Source organism: Siphateles boraxobius, unplaced genomic scaffold (assembly GCF_051911475.1).
Source record: "Siphateles boraxobius isolate OS27281-9 unplaced genomic scaffold, OSU_SipBor_1 20, whole genome shotgun sequence".
NCBI classification, from domain to species: domain Eukaryota; kingdom Metazoa; phylum Chordata; class Actinopteri; order Cypriniformes; family Leuciscidae; genus Siphateles; species Siphateles boraxobius.
This window is the reverse complement of record NW_027508811.1, coordinates 15,187,392-15,199,535: the sequence shown is the minus strand read 5'-3', so window position 1 is coordinate 15,199,535 and position 12,144 is coordinate 15,187,392. Positions and strand designations below refer to the sequence as shown.

The window sequence follows — 12,144 nt, the reverse complement described above, 5'->3', positions numbered from 1 at the left end:
TGGGTGCTTTGATGTACGCACACAAGGCAGCCCATGTCAGTGCATTTGAAAGCTCTCGTTTTCAGCGACATAGACACAGGTTGCATTGCTCCTGGCATTCCAGGTGCTGCCATGTGTTAATCTCAGAGGCCTGGTTCCGCATCAAGCTTCCCTTCTTAAGCGAGCCAGCTTTGAAGAGCTGTCTGATCAAACTGCTGCTTAACAACCCACATATCACTGGGAGCCTTCGTAACTACCGTTGCTTAAAATGGGCACAACTTTAACCGCCCTGACTCTGTTATCTGCAACTGCAGGTGAAGAGCTGGAAGATAGTGCAGACATCCTCACAAGGACGTTTACAGCAAATCCTGTTAAGCAAAATAAATGTTGGAACACAGCAGAAAAAGAAAGAATCATTTCTGTACGTCCTTTCGGGCTGCATTCGGGTCATAACAAATGTGCCCGACAACACAAGGAGTCAGACACTAAAGTAATGAAATCACATTTGCTTTCACTGGCAGATTCCCAAATGATTATCCACGGTCTTACCTCATCACACACCGAGGTCTGTATTTCAGGGTAATAGATGCACTGCGTGTGAAAGGCTCTGCAGCCTAATGCATCTGTGGATTTGGATGCTGTGCATCATCTGGAGATCATCAGAAAATTCCATATGTCCATTTAGATGATATATATCTAAATAACTCCTGTATCTGAGGTCTTAAAAGTGTTGATGTCTGCAGACACCTGCAAAAGTATACAGCGGTACTGGACATGTGCTGGAGGAATCAAACTCAGTCTAGTTGGGCCCTGAGGGCAACAAGACAATTTGAGCAGATCTCATTCTCTGCTGTGACAGCACCCAACTGGACCATCAGGGACTTCAGATTATTTCTGTTGTTACCCTTAAACAATATCACACAAATAAAATATCCCACTCAGACTTGAAGCATCATTTCTTGGGAATACTAGGAACGAGCTTGAAAAAGGGAAAAACAATATTTAGACTTTCTGGAAACACTCTAACCCAAGAATGGCTGCAAACTAGGCCAGCAAAAGTGAAGGGCTGAAAAGATCTTAAGATATCTGTTTCTCTGTTGGGCTATAAATCAGGGAGATGTATCCAACATTAAATCTAGCTGTGCCTGATGTAACAAATATAAACTTGCAAAACTAGGGTGAAAATGGAATCTAAAAAAAAGAAAAGATAAATACACTGCATGCAGCAAGTTTTTAAAAGTTAAGCTGTGAAATAATTATTGTGCACAAATCTTACCCCTGGCATTATTCTCACAAAAATGAGATGGTACCTTACTTGTGCATGGGCATACCGGCCAGAAATTAACCAGAGCTCAATGTAAAACTCCACCAAAAGTGACAATTTACCCATATTAAACATGTTTCTATGGGTGTAATGATGAACTCAGGTCATGATTTGATACAAATCGTGTAACAGAACTCACGATACGATCGCAATATTTTAAGCCACAATTTGTTATTACTACTTTATTACTATTCAAATAATAATATTATTATTTTATAATTATCAGGACCTACAAATATTACCTTATTGCATTACTATACATTATATTCAACATTTTATATAGTAGTTATGTAGTAAATGTCACTGAAACTCCGTAAAGTTAAATTTTTTGTCTCATGCAGTACTCGCACTTTAAATGCAGGCTTTTTTGATTAACTGTTAGTTCATCCAAAAATGTAAATTCAGCATTTACTCACTCTCATGTTGTTTTCAGACGTCATGCAAGCGTTTGAACGAATATGTTAAGGCAACTACAGTATGCGTGTCATTGTAAATCGGAAGAGACACAATGACTTTATATGATAAAGCAGAAGACTTGGATTTGGATTAGACCATTCGATTGTTCTTTTTACAATGACTTCATGACATTTTTTGGATCTTTTAAGTTTTGGAGGAATGGACTTTAAATTAGGGCTGTGCAATTAATCGAATTTCGATTTCAATTTCGATTTTGGCTCCCAACGATCTCCAAAATAGTACAATCGAGTAAAACGATTATTTTGCCATGTTCTGTTTTGCAAGAACAATCTTATTTTGTCTTGTGTTCTGAATGACTCGCGCACGCGCACATCCGCCCCTCCCGAAGCCATAAACTCTCTCAGCCTATACAGTCATAAACTGCAATCACAATAAACTTCACAATAACAATCGGCTAATTTAATATAGACTGGATTGAGACCATAGACGTCTCTCGAGCTGTCGCGATCTCTTTCTGGTCGACTGTAGCGCCTCAGTTCAAGCGAACAGCAGCGCGAGAGCACGTGACCTGATCATCTGTTCCGCTTTACAGCACGAAACACATCGAGAATGAACACAGGGAGCGACATTAACACGTGTCAGCTTGTCCGCTGTGCATAGGGGATTTTTAAGTTACAAGTGAAAGAGTTTTACTTGCCCGACCGATCGAAACGCGAGATGGTTTTGATCTTATACAGTCAGTGTAAACAGAGATCAGTAATGGATAGTTTCTGGAAGCTGCGCTGCCTGTCTATTTATGAGAGACATAAGTGGACAAATCAAAACAAATTAGCCTAACAGCTCACACAAAAACTCACAGAAGAAACATACTGAGGTAGAAATGTTGAGTTTTTATTTATTTATATAATATATGATATAGTTAATTAACATAGCACGACTAGTTCTATAATATGACGATTGCAAATGTTACATTGAATTTATAGTTTAATAAACAAGTAGCCTAGTTTATATGTAGTAACTTACATTTTAGACGCAATATTGACTGGTTTTGGTCTATTTCACCGTCGAAAATAGTTACAAAAGAAAAGCAACACTAAGCGCTGTTTTGTTACTGAATGATTCATTATTTGAATGAATCGTTTTAATGAATGACTCAATGATTCATTTATTAAGACGGCCACTTGCCGCCACCTATTGATTTATTGTTTAAAGCTATCATTGATTTTATTTTTTATTTTATTATTTGTTTAAACATTAATCTCATAAAATATTTACAGTTGTAATTTTGCAGTGTAAATTAATTTTATTGATAACAGACCTTTTTATTAAAACTGAATTTGATCGAATGTACGAATTTGACATAAAACATATTTAGTAAGGTTTAATAAATTGTCCTTTATAAGGGTAAATAATGCCCTGGTGACCCCCTACAACAAATGACTTTGTAAACATGTCACCTTTTTCACCACTTGTGAGTTTGCAGGTCTGTTTAATAGTTAAAAAAGTTGAAAAAAGTTGTTCAAAATGTTCAAATTTCATTTTTTTAAGAATTGTTGAATGGTGTCTTTTAATAAATGCAACACGTTCCCAAAGTCATGTGAAATAATCGTGTTACATAATCGTGATTTCAATACTGACCAAAATAATTGTGATTATGATTTTTTCCATAATCGAGCAGCCCTACTTTAAATGGAGGGACAGAAATTTTTTGGAAGTTGAACGAAAATCTAGGTTTGAAAGAGGGTGAGTATCAGTTTACATTTTTGAGTGAATTATACTTTATAAAAACAGTAAGCTGAGCTGAACTCTATATCACAAATCATACTGTTTCAACCATGAGTCACATTTTTATACCGCAATATCTCAATATAACAATGCATTGTTACACCCCTAGGTTTCATAATTTTCTATTATAGCCCTCTGTTTACTTGCATGTAGCTAAGAAAGTGTTTTTTGATTAAATAAATTCAAAATAAAAAAAATAAAATCAATTAACACAAATTGTATTTAATAAATAATAAATAAACAAACAAACAAACAAACAAACAAGCAAACACTGAATTTAAAAATAACACTCCAAAAAATTTTGAAAACATTTATCAGAAATGTAAACATCCAAATCTACAGAGGAAGTAGATTGCAGATAGCTAAAATGATGTTTGTGTTTGTTGTGATCTTATGCATTATTTACAGCCAAAAAATATTTAATTTTAGGTACACCCATTTGTTTCTGTCCACCTGTGGGAGCAGTGCATGATGTATTACATTTATGTATTTGGAAGATGTTCTTTTTTTTATCCAAAGCAGCAACATTGCATTCAAGCTATACATTTTATCTGTTCATGCATTTCTTGGGTATTCCTGACCTTGTCGTTGCATGCATTAAATATTGGCAGTAGCTTTAAGCACCAACCTGTGCGACTTTTACTGAGTTCTGAGAGGCACCTCCAGCGTGATATTCAACCTTGAATTTCTTGACTATCTCTTCAAACCTAAAGTACAAAAGAGAGGGGGGGGGGGAAAACTTGCATAAGACAAAAAATTCTTTATGCACGTACACATAGAATATACATATATAGTACACATTATATTTTGGGATGTTCACTGTTTAAAAAAAAATAGACTTCATTCAAGAAACACTACTACACTACAATTTTGAGGTCAGTAAAACCATTTATAGTGTGACAAAAGATTTCTATTTCAAATAAACTTTCATTCATCAAAGAATTATGAATAAAAATATCATGTTTCCACTGAAACAGCAGCAGCACAACTGTCTTCAACATCATAGGAATACATTACATTTTAAACAAAATAGACATAAATGATCAGATTTTAGATGAAAGACTAAAACGAGCACGTTTTATTTTTAACACAGCCCTTGTCCGGAGTACAATCACAAGATCACCCAGTGGAGATGCATCGAGAACAGGAAACCTCAGACACTGTAAACAGGAAATGGGGGACTTGAAGCCTTGTGCCACAGGGCAGTAAGCCTTCTGAGAAAGTGTGCATGTACTGTACTTCTGCACGCATCTCTCAGCGTGTAGAGACATGCGCGCGCACACAAAAGACACAAAGGCAACAAACAACCTACCCCCTGTCTGGACATTATTACAGAGAAAAGCATCCTCCCCAAACCTGTGTATGCAACAGATTTTAACAGCATGCAAATAGTCTGAATCACTGAAGGACATGACCTCCCGTGGCCTCTGCAGTACAAACACGAGCATGAAAACCACACACACCAAGCTCCTCTCCATACAACACTGATGTTTGAGACTGATATCTGCCAATATATAAACCTCACATACATACATACATACAACACACTCACATGCATCGCCCTTTTTAGGGTTTCATCTTCTTGTTTTTGGTTCGTTTACACGTCTTTGGTCCATGTTGCGTTCATATATCATTCAAACCACACCAGTTCATTTGGAAGCGGATCGAGACCCACCTTTACAGCGGTCTCGACCCGCTTGTTTGGTGCGCACCAGGGTTTCGGATGGCAGCGTTCACACTTATTCAAATGAACCGAACTAACAGAGCAATCGCACCAGGGTTCGTTTTAATCGAACCAAACATGGCAAGTGTGAACACATCCTTAGCTATTGACTTCAGTAACTTTCTTTCTTAAAAGTTGCGTTGATACAGAATTTGTGACTGATCACAGCATCACAATACGTTAGAAAAGATCTGAGTGTAACAGATTATCAAAAACAAAAATCTGGGGAGGGACTTGGTTCAATTCATCAACACCATACATATGCAAAACAGATTTCATGACAACGTTAACTTAATACTACTTACTGTTGGCCATTTATATTCAGTTATCAGTATAACAAAAATAAATCCAAAGTTATTTTAACTGACTGGATTCACTGTCATTAACAAGGTCTAGTTGTTATTTGTACACATAACGGCCAAAGAAAGCCATGGAATGTAACCTTAACTAGGTGTGGTTCTCAATAACACAATTTATGTTCCCATGAACTTAGAGCAAGGCGATGACGGCACTGATGTACCGAGGCCACAGAGACATGGGCGCACAAAAGCAGCACTGCACAGTGCCTCATGAAAAGCTTATCATGTTCCATTAGAAGAGAGTGGCCTTTGGGCACTGAATGGGCCACCCCTGGCTCCCAGCACTTCCTCTGGGAGGTGGGTCAGCTCTCCCACGGATCTGTCACTCCTCTTGTGACACTGTCAGAGGGGAAAAGCCCATCAAGCAACACTTCATATCCAGCCAAGGAGCAGGAAGAAGCAGCAGGGGTCTGGCTTCAGCGAGGAGGGATCTCACATAACTACACATTTAAGTACTTCCTTTAGCAACAGGAGCTCTGCACGCTTGGCAACAAAAGGCTCAGGCTGGAGATGGCTGGCATGTTGAGGCTCTTCAAGATGCTGCCCGACAACAAATGCACCAGTTTCTCACTCCAGCTCGTCTTGAGCCTTTTGAAGCTTTTGTAAACAGTGGAGTGACACCTCCTTGAGAGCATAATCACGTGCATCTTCCTTGTGAAAGCCTGTGAGAGATGCCTCTTAAAGGGACTGCTCACCTAACAAAATTTAAATCGCTTTCATGCCATTCCGTTTTTTAAAACTCTATGAACACTATAATCACGTAATTTTTTCTATAAAATCCAAATGGATGGTGATTTATAATGCTAAGCTCCAAATATCAAATGTATTTTATGCATAAAAAAAATTTGAAACTTGTGTACTATACACCACTTGTATAGTGGTGTCCTTGTACACCACTATACAAGGAACACCTTATATGCGGTCCATATAAGCTGCAAATGCTCTGCATACCCAAGCCATTCGTGGACTCACTGATTACTATTAACACTATAAATGATTATAAATCCCCTTGTTTGAGGTGTCCCATAAAGCTTACATGATAAAATGTTGGCAATAAATATGTAACTATCATTTATTTATTTGCCAAACAACTGTAACTTTCTTCAAATCTTCCAGTTACGGAGGGGTTTGGGTAAGCAGATCCACAGCTTTGGTGCCTACGCTCTGTTATGTATCGTCATTATTGTCCCACGTACTCATTGGTTTGCTGGAAAATGGGTGATTTTACGCACAGGGAAAGTGGTCCGCGAATCGCTCGCCCAAGAGGAAAAATGTTTAAATCACATTGTATTTGATACAGAACTAACTAGACTAAATGAAAAAAGTCATAACTGAAACTATTTTCATAGTATTACGTATTCCCCATAAGAAAATTTATTTAACAAAAACTTAACTTCTAAAGACAGACCAACTGTAAGCAGACCTACTGTAACTGTTACTGTAACCGAGGCTGTTAATTGATAGTCTATGTGCTTAATAAAGTCATCAATTTTCATTTTTTCAACTTATTTTTAAAGAATACTTATACTTTCTATACTCACATCTATCTATAAATTACAGGAACGCCTGTCTGTCTGTCTGTGTGTCTGTTAATCGCATATCTCTCAAACCGTTAGTCCGATAGATTTCAAACTTGACAGGTGTCTTTCAAACTTGACAGGTGTCTGACATTGTTTGGATTAGAAATGCAAAAGATATCATCAAATATATCGCTAAAAGAAGCACACATTGAAGTTGTGGTTTAAAAATAAACATTCTGACATTAGAGAGGGTTGTAGTTTAAAAATTGTGGTTTAAAAATAAACATTCTGTCAGCTAAACATTAAGTCAGCTACACTGTTTACTTCTGAATACTGTAGTTATTCAGAAGTAGTTAGTTGTCAGTAGTTAGTTATACATGTAGTTCAATTTTCCATATTTATTGTATGTCATTATGCCAGTATCAGTATTTGCTTTCTACCATGCACAAATAAAAATGTCACTGAACTTTTGCTGTGTAATTGTAACAATAAGCACTCAAACACAACACACCAAACCAACAATTACTAAAAACACACACAAAAACTGATTTTGAACAGGCATATCTGTTATTCGAATATATCTCGGGCCGTTAGTCCGATGGATTTCAAACTTGACAGTTGTCTTGCTACGGGCACGAGTAAGTGCAGTGTCAAGTTTGACGTTGTTTGGATTAGAAATGCAAAATATATCGTTAAATATATCGGTAAAAGAAGCACACATTGACTTTTGCTGCTCTAGCTGCTGGCCACTCTGGTTCACACTGCACACTCAGTGGCCACTCCCCAAAATAAATATTCTGACATTAGACGGTTGTGGTTTAAAAATATCTGAATATTATATTTTATTCACGGCCATCATTTGTAGTAGCCTATTCACAAACTGTTTGCTCAAGCAGGGGGTGGTGCCACGATGGGCAAGTGATGTAATCGTTGTACGGCTGAACACAGTGTAACACCGGTAACACAGACTATCACAGCAAGCCTACTAAACACAATAGCTTTGTGTGAGGAACAGATCAAAACATTGGTCATTATTCACATAAAAACTAGCAAACAAGTACATGCTGTTTTTTTTTTAACTTTCTATTCATTAAAGAATCCTGGGGGGGGGGGACGGAGTATCATCGTTTCCACAAAAATATTAAGCAGCACAACTGTTTGAAACATTGATAATAATAACAAATGTTTCTTGAGCACCAAATCAGAATTTTACAAAGATTTATGGAGGACCATGTGACACATTCAGCTTTGCCATCACAGGAATACATTATATTTGTAAACTACATTAAAATAGAAAACCGTTATTTTAAACTATAAAAATGGATCTTGCCATTATAAATCACCATCCACTTTCATTGTAGAGAAACATTTAGCTGAACATCACATTTTTTGTTTCATGGAAGAAAGCAAGGTTTGGAATAAACAAAGACTTCAAGGTATAAAAAAATACGGTGAAAAGTTTGACAGAATAGAACCAAATAGAGATTTCGGTTTCACATGGCAAACACAGTTCACTGAAGTTTACTTAACCATGCTGTCCGTTTACAAACATCTTGGTATCATAAAGCGTTTTTCCAACATTCCGGTGCTGCCTGGGTCAGAGCTGAGTGCAGAGGCTGCGAGCGCCCCCTGTCTGGAGCACGGGACCCTGAACTCTTCATAGCGTGGGAACAATATACACACTTCCTCGGCCTACAGAAAAAAAAAAATACTAACCATTCTGACCACAGTTCGTGGGACTGAGCTAAGCAAGTCAAACCACGAGCATACGCACACACAAACACATTACCCTTTACACACAAAGGCATGCAAGAAAAAAAAAACTCTTGCACTTTGTGCCCAGTGCTCAACTGGAGAACAAATCTTAGTTATGGTCTGAAATGGGTCAAGATCAGAACTGTGGACGGGAGATCTGCCAGACCACCTCAGTGTAGGGTTACAGAGCACACACACACAAATTCTCCCCTCAAAGGAAAAACTAAACACACATGCATTGAGAAAACTCACAATAAGAATAATAAAAGCAGAAAGTAACATACATTGTGAGTATTATTGATTGAAAAAGGCACTATTGGAAGCCATTTACTACCACAGCAAAGGAAAAAAGCAGTCTACCTCACAGCAAGAAGCAACAGCACCGTTGCTCAATATTGACGACGGGTTTATTTACTGTATAGTAGCTTGACTGGAAGCAGCTGATGTGGCTACATAGGCAATTCACACAAACAAACAGTGAGCCTGTGGGGAGAGGCAGGGACTGTTCATCAATGGCCACAGGCAAACACTGCTCTACACACAGCCTTGTGTCTAGGTACTCCACGAACAACATCAAAGCAGCACTCCAGTCAGATTGTGGAAAACAATCAATTGTGAGAAGCCTTTTATTTCAGAAATGTAAATTGAGTCTCTGTAGAGTGGTGACAAAGCAAGTAAGTAGTACAGTGGGAGGTGGTGTGAATCTATGGGCGGTAATGGTTTTGAAGTTAGACAGTTGTTGCACCTAGGAGAGAATGTTATATTAAAAGAGTATATAACCTACTGAATACACTATATGGATATATATATATATATATATATATATATATATATATATATATATGTATGTATATATATATATATATATATATAGAGAGAGAGAGAGAGAGAGAGAGAGAGAATATTTTGTTGTACATTTAACAGGAATCAGCCAACAGTAAAATGTATTGAATTTGTATCTCAAGTTTACATTAAAAAAAAATTCCCTTTACAGACACATTAACAATAGAATTTTTTTTAACTCTGATGATTTTTGACAAATATACAATTTATTTTATTATAAAACGTTTAATCATAGAAAAACAGCAAGAGCACTTTTATGATTGATTAAAAACAATTGAGCAGTGGTTCACTTACCCCTCAAATAAAATAAAATGTTGTCCAATTGTTTTCTCTGAATATTGATGTTGATTATTATTCTGTGTTTATTATAATTAGGCCCATTATTATATTTACACTACCATTCAAATGTTTGGGGTCAGTAGAATTCTTTTTTTTAAAGAAACCGACACTTTCATTCAGCAATGAATATGTAGCCTATAGCAATGAATGTGTATACCCAGCACACAGTTGTAGGTCTCCGGCTAACCGGGTAAGTTAACGGTCTTACTGAAATAGTTCAGCTGTGGGCCCACTATTACCTAAAATTGTGTAAATTATTGCAGATTGTCTATCGTTCTTACTACCTTGGGTAATGATAAAGGATGGAGCAAGATTTAGGTCTACAGAGTGTAATATTACATCAGTCATTCACATTAGTGGTCTGGTAACGTCTTGTTATTAATACGGTTAGCTATATAGCTCAGCACTTACATTCAGATATGGTAATAGACTTTTCTTTTCTGACACGGTAGACCATTAATAACAGACTGGGCCATCTGACCAATCAGAGCAGAGTAGGCTCGAGGAAAGTAGGGGTTTATAGAGACTTTAAAATAGCATTATATGGGCACTTTAATGTAATATATATATATATATATATATATATATATATATATATATATATATATATATATATATATATATATATATATACACAGGTCCTTCTCAAAAAATGAGCATATTGTGATAAAGTTCGTTATTTTCCATAATGTAATGATAAAAATTAAACTTTCATATATTTTAGATTCATTGCACACCTAGTGAAATATTTCAGGTCTTTTATTGTTTTAATACTGATGATTTTGGCATACAGCTCATGAAAACCCCAAATTCCTATCTCAAACAATTAGCATATTTCATCCGTCCAACAAAATAAGTGTTTTTTTAATACAAAAAAAGTCAACCTTGAAATAATTATGTTCAGTTATGCACTCAATACTTGGTCGGGAATCCTTTTGCAGAAATGACTGCTTCAATGCGGCGTGGCATGGAGTCAATCAGCCTGTGGCACTGCTGAGGTGTTATGGAGGCCCAGGATGCTTCGATAGAGGCCTTAAGCTCATCCAGAGTGTTGGGTCTTGCGTCTATCAACTTTCTCTTCACAATATCCCAAAGATTCTCTATGGGGTTCAGGTCAGGAGAGTTGGCAGGCCAATTGAGCACAGTAATACCATGGTCAGTAAACCATTTACCAGTGGTTTTGGCACTGTGAGCAGGTGCCAGGTCGTGCTGAAAAATGAAATCTTCATCTCCATAAAGCTTTTCAGCAGATGGAAGCATGAAGTGCTCCAAAATCTCCTGATAGCTAGCTGCATTGACCCTGCCCTTGATAAAACACAGTGGACCAACACCAGCAGCTGACATGGCACCCCAGACCATCACTGACTGTGGGTATTTTGGCATTTCCTTCTCCCCAGTCTTCCTCCAGACTCTGGCACCTTGATTTCCGAATGACATGTAAAATTTGCTTTCATCCGAAAAAAAGTATCTTTGGACCACTGAGCAACAGTCCAGGTCAGGCGCTTCTGCCGCTGTTTCTGGTTCAAAAGTGGCTTGACCTGGGGAATGCGGCACCTGTAGCCCATTTCCTGCACACGCCTGTGCACGGTGGCTCTGGATGTTTCTACTCCAGACTCAGTCCACTGCTTCTGAGGTCCCCCTAGGTCTGGAATCGGTCCTTCTCCACAATCTTCCTCAGGGTCCGGTCACCTCTTCTCGTTGTGCAGCGTTTTTGCCACACTTTTTCCTTCCCACAGACTTCCCACTGAGGTGCCTTGATACAGCACTCTGGGAACAGCCTATTTGTTCAGAAATTTCTTTCTGTGTCTTACCCTCTTGCTTGAGGGTGTCAATGATGGCCTTCTGGACAGCAGTCAGGTCGGCAGTCTTACCCATGATTGCGGTTTTGAGTAATGAAACAGGCTGGGAGTTTTTAAAAGCCTCAGGAATCTCTTGCAGGTGTTTAGAGATAATTAGTTGATTCAGATGATTAGGTTAATAGCTCGTTTAGAGACCCTTTTCATGATATGCTAATTTTTTGAGATGGGAATTTTGGGTTTTCATGAGCTGTATGCCAAAATCATCAGTATTAAAACAATAAAAGACCTGAAATATTTCAGT

At 37.6% G+C, this 12,144-nt stretch overlaps 1 protein-coding gene across 2 annotated transcripts in view; it reads right to left on the bottom strand.

Annotated features, from left to right (window-relative positions):
- Positions 1-12,144, bottom strand: part of adka (adenosine kinase a) — a 170,408-nt gene that overhangs the window by 130,471 nt on the left and 27,793 nt on the right. For both annotated transcript variants that reach the window (XM_077237060.1, XM_077237061.1), the window contains exon 4: positions 4,134-4,212. In XM_077237060.1, coding sequence (XP_077093175.1) covers positions 4,134-4,212 — 79 coding nt within the window. The remainder of the gene's footprint in view (positions 1-4,133; positions 4,213-12,144) is intronic.